At 37.3% G+C, this 13,874-nt stretch overlaps 1 protein-coding gene across 3 annotated transcripts in view; it reads left to right on the forward strand.

Annotated features, from left to right (window-relative positions):
• Nucleotides 1-794: 794 nt before the first annotated feature.
• The window catches only part of B3GNTL1 (UDP-GlcNAc:betaGal beta-1,3-N-acetylglucosaminyltransferase like 1), a 129,883-nt gene continuing 116,803 nt past the window's right edge, over nt 795-13,874 (forward strand). Inside the window, exons 1-3 of one of the 3 annotated variants that reach the window (XM_062592071.1) lie at nt 4,963-5,075; nt 5,185-5,284; nt 9,715-9,779. In XM_062592071.1, coding sequence (XP_062448055.1) covers nt 5,043-5,075; nt 5,185-5,284; nt 9,715-9,779 — 198 coding nt within the window. In that variant the 5' untranslated portion in view covers nt 4,963-5,042. Of the gene's footprint in view, nt 850-4,962; nt 5,076-5,184; nt 5,285-9,714; nt 9,780-13,874 lie in introns of those variants that run through there. The other 2 variants (XM_062592074.1, XM_062592072.1) reach the window with 2 other exon arrangements.

The following is a 13,874-nucleotide window of genomic DNA, read 5'->3' on the forward strand; positions in this document are numbered from 1 at the left end:
AAAGCCAGGCACGCAGGCAATGTCAAAGTGTTAGCAGTCATCGCTGCCACGAAGAGAAATGATCACATTTACTAGTGCTGTTCGCAGAGAGAGTAAACTGAGGGTGGATGGGAGAAGCTGTGCAGATAATCTGGAAGAGCTTCCTCGGGTGAATTACTGCTTGGCTGTCTTCCTCACCTCCTGAACTCTCAGACTGGTGTGCCAACAAACATTTTAAGGTAACTCCACTCTGTTTGCTCCCTGAATTGTCTGGCTGCTTAACGGGCGCTTCAGAGGAGCGGCTTTGCCAAACAGAGATCGCTTTGGGCGAGATTTTCAAAGTTCTGAAGCGGTTGTTGTGCAGGGCCTAATGCTGCGATCACTTTTAGCTGGGGGTAAGCTGTCGCACCATCATAGTTTTTATTAAGTAAGTGATCAGTAACGATTACGAGCAGCAAACGCTACCGCCCTCCTCCAGCCCGCGGGGTTATCTCAAACCCGCGGGAAGCCCTGAACACCCTCCTCCAGCCCGCGGGGAGGCCTGCCGCCCCCGCCCCCCCCCCAGCCCTAGACTGTCGCGCGACGCTGCAGCAGCACTTCCGGCCTCTCTACACTCGCGTCATCTATCGTTGCTCCTCCGGCCGGGGCGGGGCGTTGGGGCTTCCCCGGGCGGGAGCGAGAAGCGCGGGGGGGGGGGGGAACGGCGGGGGGGGGGGGGTCCGGATGCGGCGCCCGTCGCTGAGGAAAAGCGGGGCCCGGCCGCGCCCCTTCGCCGCTCAGGGCGGCCCGGGGCCCTCCCCGGGGGCGGCCGTGGCGGAGGCGCCGAGGGTCCGCGGCCCCGCGGCCGGGCGGCGCCGCGCCGCGCAGGTGGTACGTGTGGGGCCGGCGCTCGGAGCCGCTGCCGTGCGCGCCGAGGAGCCGGGGGGGCCGCGGTTGGGGCGAAGCACAAAGCCCCTGAAGCGGCTGGCGGCCCCCGCTCGCCTCAGGGCGGCGGTCGGGCCGTGCTTGCTCGGAGGAAGGCGGCAGGGCCTGCTCGCGCGGCCGTGCGGGCCCTGCAGGGTGACCCCTGAGCACACGGGGCTTGGCGGAGCGGGAAGAGGCAGTTTTAAAACTTTATTACAGTCATCGACGTTTTTGTTATTCTCTGCAACGATATTTTTTGCTAGATTTTGCTTTTGCAAGAGCAGCATACAGATAAGAGCTGGTTTAGTGGCAGTGGTTTAGTGAGGCAAACGTACTTCTGAATAGCAAAAAAGAAAAAAAAAAATCACTGTGATAAGGGAAAATCATGGTCGTCCCGGCGTCTCAAATCCTAAAGGCAGGTCAATGTTTGTGGCCCGAAAATCTTTCTAGGTTCCCTTAAAGCATCCTTTCAATGAGGTTTCACAGAACTAGTAAGTTATGGCCAACGTTAATGAGCTTTCAAATAACTTAGCGTAATGGTTTTTACAAGAAAACTTCATCTAAAACGTAACAGTTTCTGACTTGTGTAAAAATAGCAGTGTTAAAATGATTTTGGAATTTATTCTTTGCATTCAAATGTGATGGAGGCAGGTAGGAGCCAACTTGAACTGAATTCTACTGAAACTGAAAATAGCATTTCATTTTAGAGTTGTTTACTATATTTTTTGACCTCAAAAGAGGAGAGAAGAGAATTCTTGGATGCAAAATACAAAACATTTAGTTGCACAGTTTATAGCACTTTTTGTTTTTTAACCCAGACTTCATCTCTTGAATCTTGTGATTGATGTATTGTTTTTTCAGTAGCCTAGCTGAGGGAGGAAGAGAATTTTTTTGGTCGAGTGATGCATTTGTAGAAGACAAGAGTGGCTACCTGTTAACTGTTTATCATTCTGTCGTTTTTGTTATGCATCAAATGAATCATTATCTTCAGTTTAATGATGGCAAAACTGCATTACTAAAAGTTCCTAAAATCACTTCAGGTCTCATTTCGGAACTTGTTAAGTTCAGGGGAAAAAGCGTCAGAGTGCTCAAAGCTGTAAAGCAATGGGCAGAGCTGAAAAAGAAATCTCTATCTCCTGGTTCATCGTTTTGTACCTTCGATATTGTACTCCACTTATAGGCCATGAAAATACTCTTCTGTTGGATTTTGTTAAAAAGTCACAACTAATGAGAAGATAAGATTAATTCTATGTCGCTCAGGTGATTCTGTAAGGGCAAAAACTGATTAACTATTTGTAATTTATGTCCATGTGTTGAGTAAGTTACTTTGAAAGAGTGGTATGCGTATTTTTGTAGTACACTGTTAATGTTAGCGGTTGTCAAACATATAAAAGGCTGCTGCAAAGAGAACTAGATCAGTGATCTGTTCAGGGAATGGGAGGCAGTAGTTGGCATAAACAGCAGTGAAAGGACTTTATAATTAGGAAAACTGTATTCCAGTTCTCCCTTGTACCTACTTTTAGAGATTTCCTTAGCAAGATTGGTGCTTCTGTCATTGGAGACTGTGGTTTGTCAGGAATGACATAGATCCTGTCCATTTCTTTTGGCCTAAGACAGGCTTAACTGCAGGTATCAGCTGATTTTTTTCTCTGGTTTTGCACCTGTGAATGAAATTTAGTATCCTGGAGTTTATTTCTCTTTAAATGAACCAAGGAGATTTGAAGTATTCTGAGAGTCACAGAATGGTACAAGCCAATTTACAGCCCTATAGAAAATACCCACTTCAGAGTAAGTGCCAGCTTCAGCTTTTAAGCCAGGCTACAGATGTGGAAATGAACAAGAGAAAAATGAAAGTTTAGCTCTGTGACATTTTTGACTTCTCTCTGGCCTCTGGAAAGGGGGGGGGGGAGATAGATGCAGAAAAACAGCAAACTGAATAAGAATAGTAGAACTTAAAAAAATTGTTTCAGTATACTACATTAGCAGTACTCTGATATTTTACTCATATTCATGTGTGCAGTCATTCTTATGGATTTGTCACCTTTTTCAGGTTTTGCACAGAAATGACACCAGCAATTTGATTCTGCCTTATTTTTGCAGGCATCTAGATCATCATTGTTGTGGTAGTTTTGTGGAGGTAGAACCTGCATGCAGTAATAGGTTTAACAGCATAGTAATATATTATGGATTGTTTACGTAGAGTTCAGAGCACGTTAGCAACATCAGATGGATTGCTTTATCTGTACTGCCATTGAATTACTGCCTTTGCCATTTTAAGTTCAAACTAAAGAGGAAGGTCCTAACAATCTTGATATTTTGCACTTTTGGTCTCACTGTGAAAAAAGGAGTTCTAGTTATGTAGTATTCAAGCTAGTTCGTGACTGCACAGTCAAGTTTTTGCTGAGATTAATTAATTAGAAAAAAAACTCTGCTTTTTCTGGATGTGCAAAATTGCAGCATGTTAATATTACCATTGGAAGAACTCAGGAACCCTTTTCTTTCTGAATAAATGTGTTACACTGATCTGCAGCAACATCTGAAGTCTTATTTTAATTGGTATCTAGATATAAGATATATTAAAATCCTGAATAAATTTGATTTATTGATTCAGAATCTCAGATTTCTGCTTATTTTTTTGAGGTCTCGAGCTAACGTAAGTCAAAGCTCTGTAGTATCGTTTTTGTATGTATTGCTGTTGTGATTTTTTTTTCATTGTATTTGGTGTGATGTTTTTATTTCTCCAAAACAGAGGGCAAAGTGTTGCTTTGTTTAAAATTTTAAAAAGCTTTCCTTCTACTTTTAAATACCCCTTTTGTCTGTTAAAGCATCCTGCCAAAATGAGGAGGTACATTCATTTTAGACTCGTATAGCTTTTTATTTTCCTCTGAAATGCTATTAAGTTTCTTTTTTGTTAATTGTTGTACCATGCATCATACTCCGTAACACCTAAAGAATAGGCACTCCTTAGTGTGCACAGAATATATCTGCTCACTGGTGTATGTATTTGCATGTACATGCCCAGCATATATAAGCCCATGTATGCACTAAATCTTGAATAATTCCATTCCAATGCTCTTCTAGTCTCTTGTTTTCTGATTCTGGCATAGTCACAATAGGACCTGATCCTCTTTAAGCTAGGTGCTTATGGTTACACAGTAGGATAAGGAATTTGGGTTGTTTCTGGGAACTTCTTAAAACGTCTCATGAGACTTTGTACAAGTTACTTAGACTCTTTGCCCCAAGTTCCTCGTCAGTAAGCAATCTTAATAGAGTCTGATTTGAGCTCTTCCTTTACAAACATAGCCAGTGTATTACAGTGGTAATTTCTTAGGACTTGCATACTGTGAATGGAATGTATTTTTTTGTTTTAAGTAGAAAGTGTGTTTTTGAGTTGTTGCCTTTTGAGGGGTTAAGATAATGAGAACACTGATGAGAAACTAAATGGAGAAATCCATCATGTGTGTTTAAAAAAAAAAAAAAAGATAAATTTTCATGTTTTGCATGTATGTTGCTGAAACAATCAAGAGAGGCTAGGATAGGAAAGCCTGTGTTTGAATTTGTGGATGAAGGAACTGTGTCATATGCCATCTTTTAATGTGCTTAATAGCAGTTTTAGATAAAAAGGTTTTTATATGGCTGAAGCACAAGGCTGCAGGTTGCATAGTTAGGTATCTTCAATTTTTAGTAAGGTTAAATAAAAATTGATGCAAAAGATATGTTAATTGCAACCAGAAGTAAAGTGAGGCTTAAGAGATGCTGGAATACTAGAAACAGGTTAATAGTGTTTTAAAAAGGTAACTGGTGTTATAGATGCGTTGTTAGCATTTTTGGTTCAGTAGTCACTTGACTGCATGAAGATCTACCAAACTCCATCTTGCAGAATTCAAAAATTATGAAGTTTGACAGAAAAGAAATTAAAGCATATATTTATAATGAAAATAGAGGTAATTTGCCTACTTTTATCCTTAAGATCTGTTTTCTGTGAAAGTTTGTTTCAGAAGGATTCTGGCACTTCCCTTTTTTCATGAATATTAATAACACCAAATGACATGTTTGTTTGTTTGTTTTTCTTGAAGTCTATCATTCTGCCTGTTCACAACAGTGAATGCTGGTTAGATGAATGCTTGGAGTCAGTTTTGGAGCAAGATTTTAAAGAAACAATGGAGCTATCAGTTTTTAATGATGCAAGTGAGGTATGTTTCAGACCTTATTTTAAATATTATCCAAGTAAATACTGTCTCTGATAAGAACCTTTGTTTTTGGACTGTGTTTGGCTTAGCATTTGTGCCATTATTTTTCCAGGACAGTTCTACTGAAATCATTGAAAAATGGAAGGTCAAGTTAGAAGATGCTGGTATACCAGTTATCATAGGTAGTAATGATTCATGTCATCCTCGAGGAGGTATGTAGCTTAGTAGTGATTTCTTTTTGAGAGTTACACATTTACAGCAGGCATCTTTTGTTTTTTAGTTTGAAAAGTATCTTTGTAGCCAGCTGTATTGCAGTGGAAAAAAAATCACATAGTTTTTCAGAGCTCCATTTAAAAAAAATTATTCCAATTTAGAATTTGGCCCTGTTGTTTTTGGCTCTGTAGTATTTGTTTATACATACAGGGAAGAAGAACTTGGCTTAATATTTGTGCTCTACTCAGCAGAAGAATTTTGTTTAATTATAATATATACAATGTTGTTAATGCTTATAGTCTTGCTGTGAGTTTCTGATATCTGATTTATCTTCAGTAGGTTGGATTTAAAGAAAAAAAAATCCCAAGATTTCTTACGTAAGCATATAAAAAGCAAATGCATATCCCTTGCTATTGTAGAAATAATGAAAGAAGTGACCCCCCCCAAAGCAAAAGTAATATTAAAAGACTATTTTCTTCCTAAATCTTAATCTTGATTTTTAATCAGCTGAACAGTTCCTCCCCTTCCCAAATTATGTTCCTGGGAATAAAGCCCATCATCATAAACAGTGCAATTGAATTAAAGGTCACAGATTTTTTTTGTTGTTTTTCTTTTAATGTCTGTGGGAAAGGAATATTACGGCCATGATGCAGAAAAGTGAAAGATTTTAGGTTTTTTATTGATATTGATTTTATTGATTGCAAAATTCTGTTGGTTTTAAATAGGGTTAAATCTGTGATCCAAGCCAAATATGAAGAAGTGTTTTTAGAGTTTTGTAATCGGCCAGTAAATGACAGAATCAAGCTGAATAACAAAGTATGCTGCTGTGGAATGAAGATACAAATGGTGGGATATGAACTGTAAAACTTCTATGTTTTGAATTTTAAACCTTACTTTCTTTTTGTAAGGTATGGAAGGAAAGCCAGTGCTTGATTTCATTAAAGGGAGAGAGACCTGATGTGAAACAGAACAAAACATGTTTTCAGTACCTCTTTCAAAACCTCTGTTTTGATCTGAATATTAAGGAGTTTTGATGAGTGAGCTAAGACAATAAACTACTGAAGTAGTTCACTGAACGTACATTTTAGTGCCTAATGTAAATACTGATAGGTTTGCAGTGTGATTTCCCCACTGATTTGCATGCTAATGCAAATTATATTTCCCCTTTGAGGGAGATAATGAACAAATCTCATTGGCAGTTTTTGTTTTGATCATTTTGCTTATTTTGTATTTGGGGTTTTTAGCTTGCTAAAATGTAAAGTACAAGTAAAAGTTTGTTGCTTTTTGAAGAAGCTGATGTCAAACAGCATTAAACAGTCAGAAGGTCACATCTATGTTCTGAAGGAGAACAACCCCAGGACAAAGAAAGCAGAACAGTGTGCTTGTATTTTGTATGAAGGCTGTATAAATAATGTTCCTGTCATTCTGGCTTATGTGAAAATGAATAGACAGGTAGGAATTGGTATAAACCTGATTCCAAATTTATATTGTCAATGTACCATTCACTTCATAACAGAAAAGTCAAAGAATAATACCAAAACATTGTCAATTATAATACTTAGGAGAGTTGACTAGTAATCTCTTTATCATCTTCTTATATGTGTTATGTTTTTTATAAAACACTTATCTATGTATTAAGTCTTGTTCCTGCTGCAGAGTTGTATTGATAATGTGTGTAAATCCATTTTTAGTTTGCAAGAACGCACAGGTGCAATGGCTTGGCAATAATATATGATAATACTCTGAAGTCAGTTTACCTTTGCACTCTAGGAAACTGAAACAAATTTCAAGAATTGTGTACTACAGTGAATATCTTGTGCCATTAAAGAGAGATGTCAGATTAATTATCATTTTAACATATATTTATCCATTTTAGTATAGTAGAAACCTGAGAAAGTCATTAAAATATTGGGCAGGAGGAGTGAGTGTTATTTTAAATAATAGTGTAAAATGCATTCTTAAAATGCAAAATAAAAGCTTATTCATGAGGAAGTCACTCCCAGGTCACCATTAAAATGAGGACAATTTTTTCTTCATGGTTGTTACATTTTAGGAGCTGGTTGCTTGAAATACGTCGTATTTGTTTGCTTTCAGTGATTTACTTTCATTATGTAAAGGACTAGTTCCAACTATAAGGAATCCTTCCTGTAAAAGAAGATGCTTTAATACAGAAACAATGTAGTGGTCAGGCTTCACATCTTCAACTATTTACACAAGATTAGGATTTATTTCTGATTCTTCTCTAACATGTAAAAGAAAGAGGGGGGAGACCTAGAAAAAAGAAAGGGTCACTTGCGTAAAGAAAGAAAACCTTTTTCTTTCCAAGAGTGAGGAATGTTAATATCTCAGTGAGGCTTAAGTTTTTACGGTTGTAACCATGGTAACAGGCTCTTTTCACCAAGTAAGCAGGCCTTACAAAACTGAGAGAGCTGGCACAAACATTTGGTTTTCTTTAGTACAGTAATATTTAAGAAAGCTTTTTATTCTTACCAAACATAATTCATTGTGGGGGAACAGTTCTTTAATATCTAGTTTCTACTGAGTGTTATATCTCTCTTTATTAGTGTTTAAAATACATGTGTTTTCCCTTCTACCTCTAAAACACTACTGGTGTAAGAAAAGCTTCAGGAAGTTTTCAGTCTCAATAAGAAGTATTTTCCAACTTCCTGTCATAACGAATATTTAATGCTTCACGCTTTTCCTTAAAATGTTTCATTTGCAAATAAGATCCAAAATATTTCAGAAAGCTCTTACAGTAATTGAATCATCATCTTGTCGTTGCCTTTGACTCTCCTTCACTTCTTTTTCTTCATTATTGGTTTCCTTGAACTTTATTATTCTATATTAAAGATCGTTGCAATATTGGGGTATAATGATGACAGCAATGAAATGTAAATACAGGCTGGTTCACAGCTGATACTGATAGATCTGGAGATCGATTTGATTGATCAAAAGTTACTTCTGTACTTTTTCCTCTTGTTTTAGTAGGGAGCCCTTTGATATTAGGGTTTTGCTTGTTCGGCGTGTCCAGACCTGCTAACTAGCATTAGTTGTTTCCCTCTAAAACTGCTCATGCCAGGATTCAGTTCTACTTTTGTGCTAACCACTGACTTTGCCAGCTCTTTTTTTTTTTTGCTGCCTGTAGGAAGGAGAATGGGACTAACTTATAAAGTTAGTAATACTAAGATTAGATATTCAAACACTTATAATATGTAAATATATTGTAAGATAGTATAACAGAGTCCAAAAAATGCATGATGGAGAAAAGAAGTTAAGGTGACTCAAAGACACCTGCAAGGTGAGGATTAAAATATTCAAAATATACGAGGAAGAGCCTATTATTACTGTTTTGTTGGTAGTTGACGTGAGGATTAAAATATTCGAAATATGTAAGGAAGAGCCTGTATTATAACTCTTCTGTTGGTGGTTGACATAGTGTTCCTTTCAGCTGGTAAGAAATTCGGTCATAAGCCTTTTATTTTATTTGGAACAGCGAGCAAATGACCAAGGAGCATGAGCATTGAACTAAATGAGCCTTTGAGCCCAGTTAAATTTGTTTCCTGAGCAAACTTAAACCTGTACCACATAAAAAGAATAGAGAATTCCAGAAGACTGCTTTTTCAAAGGCAAAATCAGGAAATCCAGGGCTAATACTGTTTAAAATAATCCTGCTTTACTTAATTGTGAGGGTTGTTGCTTTTGCATTCCCAGTTTCCTGGTAAAGAATAATAATAAAAAAAATAGTACTGCTTATCTTCACGTCATGTGGTTTGCATATCAGAGCAATCTTTTGCTAGATTTCCTGATTTGGGTCTATAAATACTTTAGACAAGGCTTAAATGGCACAGATACTGCCAAGTGGGCTTCATATAAGGCTTTTCAGATTAACACTGGATAATGTAGTCTTCCCTTATAATGCTGCCTGTAAGAAGAGTGCAAAGACCAGACTCTTCTAGGGTAGCTCATGTCTACATAAAAAAAGAAGATCCTAGATTAACTGGTTTAGGCTTGTACTTTGCGGATGTGTTTCAGTGGTAGACTAAGCTCGTCTCATTGCTGGTTGCTGCAGTCCCATCCATCATATATAGCCAAGGGCATTCAGCATCTGAGGTTCTGGGTCTGGGACCTAGATAGCTGGACTCTTCAAGATATGCATTAGATAGCATGTTTTGGTGGAAGGGGGCTAGCAAAAGTTCTGCTGAATGGTAGAATTTTGACACATGCAGCTGATGCCCACTCAGAGAGCAATATTGAGATGGACATGCAATTTAAATATTTAAAAGCTTCCCGTTTTCAGATATTGAAAATAATGTATTTTATCTGATACTGATTTTTGTATTTCCTTTCATCTATTCTTGACTGTAGTAAACTTTAAAAAAAATGCAAAGGTGGAAAACGCTACATAATTTTAACTTTATTTTCTTAACAGTTGGATTTGCTAAGAATCAAGCAGTGATGCAGAGCTCAGGAATCTATCTCTGTTTTCTGGATTCTGTAAGTTAATGTTTTGTTTAATTCAGTTTTGTCAATAAAATTCTTTTTTTTTTTTTTTTTTTTTTAATGCAGTGGTTGGTTTGCCTTAAAGTCGGGCAGTATGAACATGTTTGGGTGTTAATCACATGCTGGATCCTCTTTATAGCCCTATAGTTGTCCTCCAACTTGTAGAAAACCCAGCAGAAACTAAGAGATAATCTACTGGCTCTTTGCTAAATAGGAGGTGTCTCAGCTCTCATCTTGCATTTGTTCTGTCCTTTGCAGGATACCTTCTGTGAACTCATTTGGCTCACTATCCAGCAGAAAACTATATGACTTTCTGCGGCTTAGTATGCAGTGACGGTTTTACAAATGTGCATTGCTGATCTACGTAATGGTGGCTAGGAGCAGGCAAGCAGAGCCAGACCTTTAAGGCTCACTGATCTCACATAATTTCAGCTGAAGATTCATTCTTTCCTTTGAGTTGGAACTGAACTGTAGTTTAGAGTAGTATTAGGAGGACTCTGGCTGCTAGAAGTGCAGGTTTTCAGATAAGTAGTATAACTTAATAACACACTTTTTGTGCTCATTAGAAAGTATCACAACATTTTCATGAGTGCGGGAATGCAAATGCTACAGCCTTATAATCCTACAGGTTTTACGTTGGATAATTTTTCCATCCCTAAACTTCATTTGTTGTATTAAGTGGATAGAAGGGGTTTTATGTTTGTATGTTAAATTTTTATGAATTAATCAATGCACTGTTGCAAAATACGCTTAAGTGTTGGTGTATTTCTTTTCACTGATGGCAGTCTGGCAGAGGTTTTTTTGTCTTTCTATTTAACAAATTAAATTTTGCAGGTGATTTTCTTGGACTTTGTTTTTACTAATACAATGTATTACTATATTAGCAACACAGCTTGCTTTTTTAAATGAGTTTTTATATAAATTAGTTCTACTTTCTCATTAACAATTTTTTCTTGCATGTATGCAACATACTTCTTTAAATGTAAGTTTATGGAGGATGAAGCTTTGAAATACTGTATTTGATACATACATACAAGTATGTATATGGATATTCTAAAAACAAAATTTTGAACATTCATTGAACACATGGAACTCTCAGTCACATTACAAATGAATGGGTATTTGGACAGGTTGCTTTCTTGCACACCAGAGAAATGTTTGCTTCATATTCAGCTATAATGCACTGTGTTTAAGTATCCATTTTATAAACAGATTTTTTTGAGAAAGTACGAGCACAAAATTTCCTGTTCTGATTTTGAGCATCACATTACACGGTTTTATTTTAAAACTGTAGGTATTGTAAATTATGACATAAGGTGACAGAAATTGATGGCGATTTTGTTGATATGAATGAACTTAAGATCCAGATCTTCTTGCATTTCTATAGGTAGACACACACCCAGGTATCAGTTTAATTCATATGAACAATTCCATGAATTTGAGTGTCTCTTGTGAGTTAGTGATGCTGTTTACCTATGCCAAATGAGAAAAATTGCAAACTGTAGGTTAGAATAGATCTAAAGTCAGATATTTCAGACTTGGACAGGTAACGTATTGGATGAGGTATTCTAGGCAGTATGTGGGATGAATTATGTGCATATATTTGTTGGCTGAAGTTAGCTGGAGCTCATATATGCATGAGTGAAAAGTGGACATACTGTTCTCTTTTCCCATGGAGCTTCATCTTTCTCAAAGCTGTGTAGAATAATTTGCTGAGGTAAGTTTTGTATTATTGTTTCTTTTCACTCCAGACAGATCTAGTCATTTGTAAATCATTAGCAATAAACTGGAAAATTAGATGAAATTAATTTCTCTTAGAGGTATCTTTTCAAAATTCTTAATTTGTTATTTAATGTCTGATGGTTATACAGTATGTATCTACCTGCTGCAAAGTTTTCTCCTTTTACTCACTAAGAAAATGTCAGGGCAACAGTTTACCGCTCCGTGGGAATCTAGGTGAGGATTTTGGACTTCTTCCACATTATCATTAACATGACTTTATATTTCTTGACATACTTAAGACCTAGTCAAAGTGATTTGGATGAGATTTTTTTGAATTACAGTGTGGATGAGTTTGGAAGAAGCTACCAAGAATTCCTGTTCTGCACATTCTTATTCCTACCACTGAGCTAGATGCTTCAAAATAGAAGTCATTCTGAATGATCCGAAGCCTAAACTTGATATAAAAGAAATATAATATGTTTTGTATTACTAAATAAACTTTCTACTATCTGTTTTTCTTCTACCATTGTTAGCTGAAAACAGATTGGAGGAAATAAAATAAATGTGGAAGCTCCTACAAATCTGAAAATTGCTCACTATTTTAGTAGTTAATAAACTGCTGTATGATAGCTCAAATACAGATGTTGCCAGCTGTGTAACAACTCCGCTTCTATATGCCACTTACCTTCTTAGTTTCAGTCACCAATCCAGTATCAAGCTCTCTAGGAAGGAATGTTGATATCAGCCCTGTGGAATGTGCTGCAGAATTGCCAAGAAATTGACCTTCAGAAGTGCAGTCATCATTGCAGGTTTGCTATAGGTGGATGTGGAGGGAAATGGGGCTGGCTCAGTAGCTCGTATGCCTTTTGTATAGGTGGAGAAATATACTGTTGCTTCTTTTACATTCCTTTCACGTACGCATCTCTGGAAATATTGGCTCCAGAGAGAACTGTTTTGCTTGATGTTCCAGCTGGAGTCAAGCTGCTTGCGTTATGTCTCTCAACACAGATAGGTTTTTGAGGACAACAAATTGGGAATAAACGTGGAAAAAAATATTACAGAGCTCAGAGCTGTCAGAATTTGATCAGCCTATTCTTGTGTATGAAGTGGCAGCTGTTTGACTAATAGCTGTTATGAGTCTTTTTTGCTGTGGCTGTTGTCAACAGACTCCTCCCCTGAGCTACTGAGGCATTTTTCCCACCAGCAAAGCGAACAGAAAATTCAAAGATCCATAACGAATTGTTCATATTTAACATTTGTACCCTCAGAAAATCTTTGTCATAATGACAGTAGAATTCACTAATCTATGCAAAATACGCTTCACCATTACCTTTACTTCAAACTGCCTGCAGATACGACTTTATTTAGCAGTTACATTTTATTATAATGTTAGTTTGTCAGTTCCCTGGAGTAGTTTATTGTCTTTGTTACAGTCGTTTGCACAGTTTCAGCACAACAGAACTCTGATACTAAAAATTCCCTTTTCTGCTTCAAACTGCTGTTTTCATTGACATTCACTCGTATTTACCTATACTTACATCAAAATTACATTTCTCTGAAAATGAGTCTCCTTTCATTTCATTATACTAATCTGTGGAGTTTCCTATTATTTAATATATAATGAATGTATCTCTTGGAGAGTTCCTGACTGTTAAGAAAGAGAAATAAAAATGTGTCCTGTTGTGAGCTACAGTTAGGTGTCTTTAGCCCCATCACATGTACTTGCATAGAGTACTTGACAGACTTGTTTTAGTCCTTTGAAAGGCTGAGTTGGCAATGTATTATACTATTTTTAGGATTCTTAGTTCAAAGAATTGAGACTGAATTCTATTTTCACAGGGTCACTACTTGTTAATAGTCGAAAATGGCATAGGGAAACAGTTGCATTTTATTCACCAAACGTGAGGGCACATCACAGGAATCATCATTTCCATGTTCTGATCAGCAGCTGCTGGCCTGTACTTTCCTGTGTATGAGATTTGCTTGGGTGATTTAAGCTGGAGAATGTAAATTCTCAGTTACTGGGAAATTGCATAAATGTTTTTCTTGAGTTTCAAGATCAAAAACGCTTCATTGAGGGTATTGTCTTTAAAGGTCTTTGGAAGAGGTTGTTAGACCTTAGCTAGCCACACTTGATAGATGGTTTGGGATCTTCAGCCTTCAAGGTTGTTTTCAGTCATGACTGTAGCTGCTTGATTTTTACATTTTCCATATACTTGCTGTTCATGGAAAGATGTATTTCTTGTTAGTTGTCGCTGTAAGTGACTTGGTTTCTAGTAATAAGTTAGTGTTATGAGTATTAATAAGCTTCTGAAATATTTTTCCTTTCTTTCAAGTTAACATCTGCATGGCTTTGGAAAACAAGTA

The sequence above is a fragment of the Rhea pennata genome, chromosome 19 (assembly GCF_028389875.1).
Source record: "Rhea pennata isolate bPtePen1 chromosome 19, bPtePen1.pri, whole genome shotgun sequence".
Taxonomy (NCBI): domain Eukaryota; kingdom Metazoa; phylum Chordata; class Aves; order Rheiformes; family Rheidae; genus Rhea; species Rhea pennata.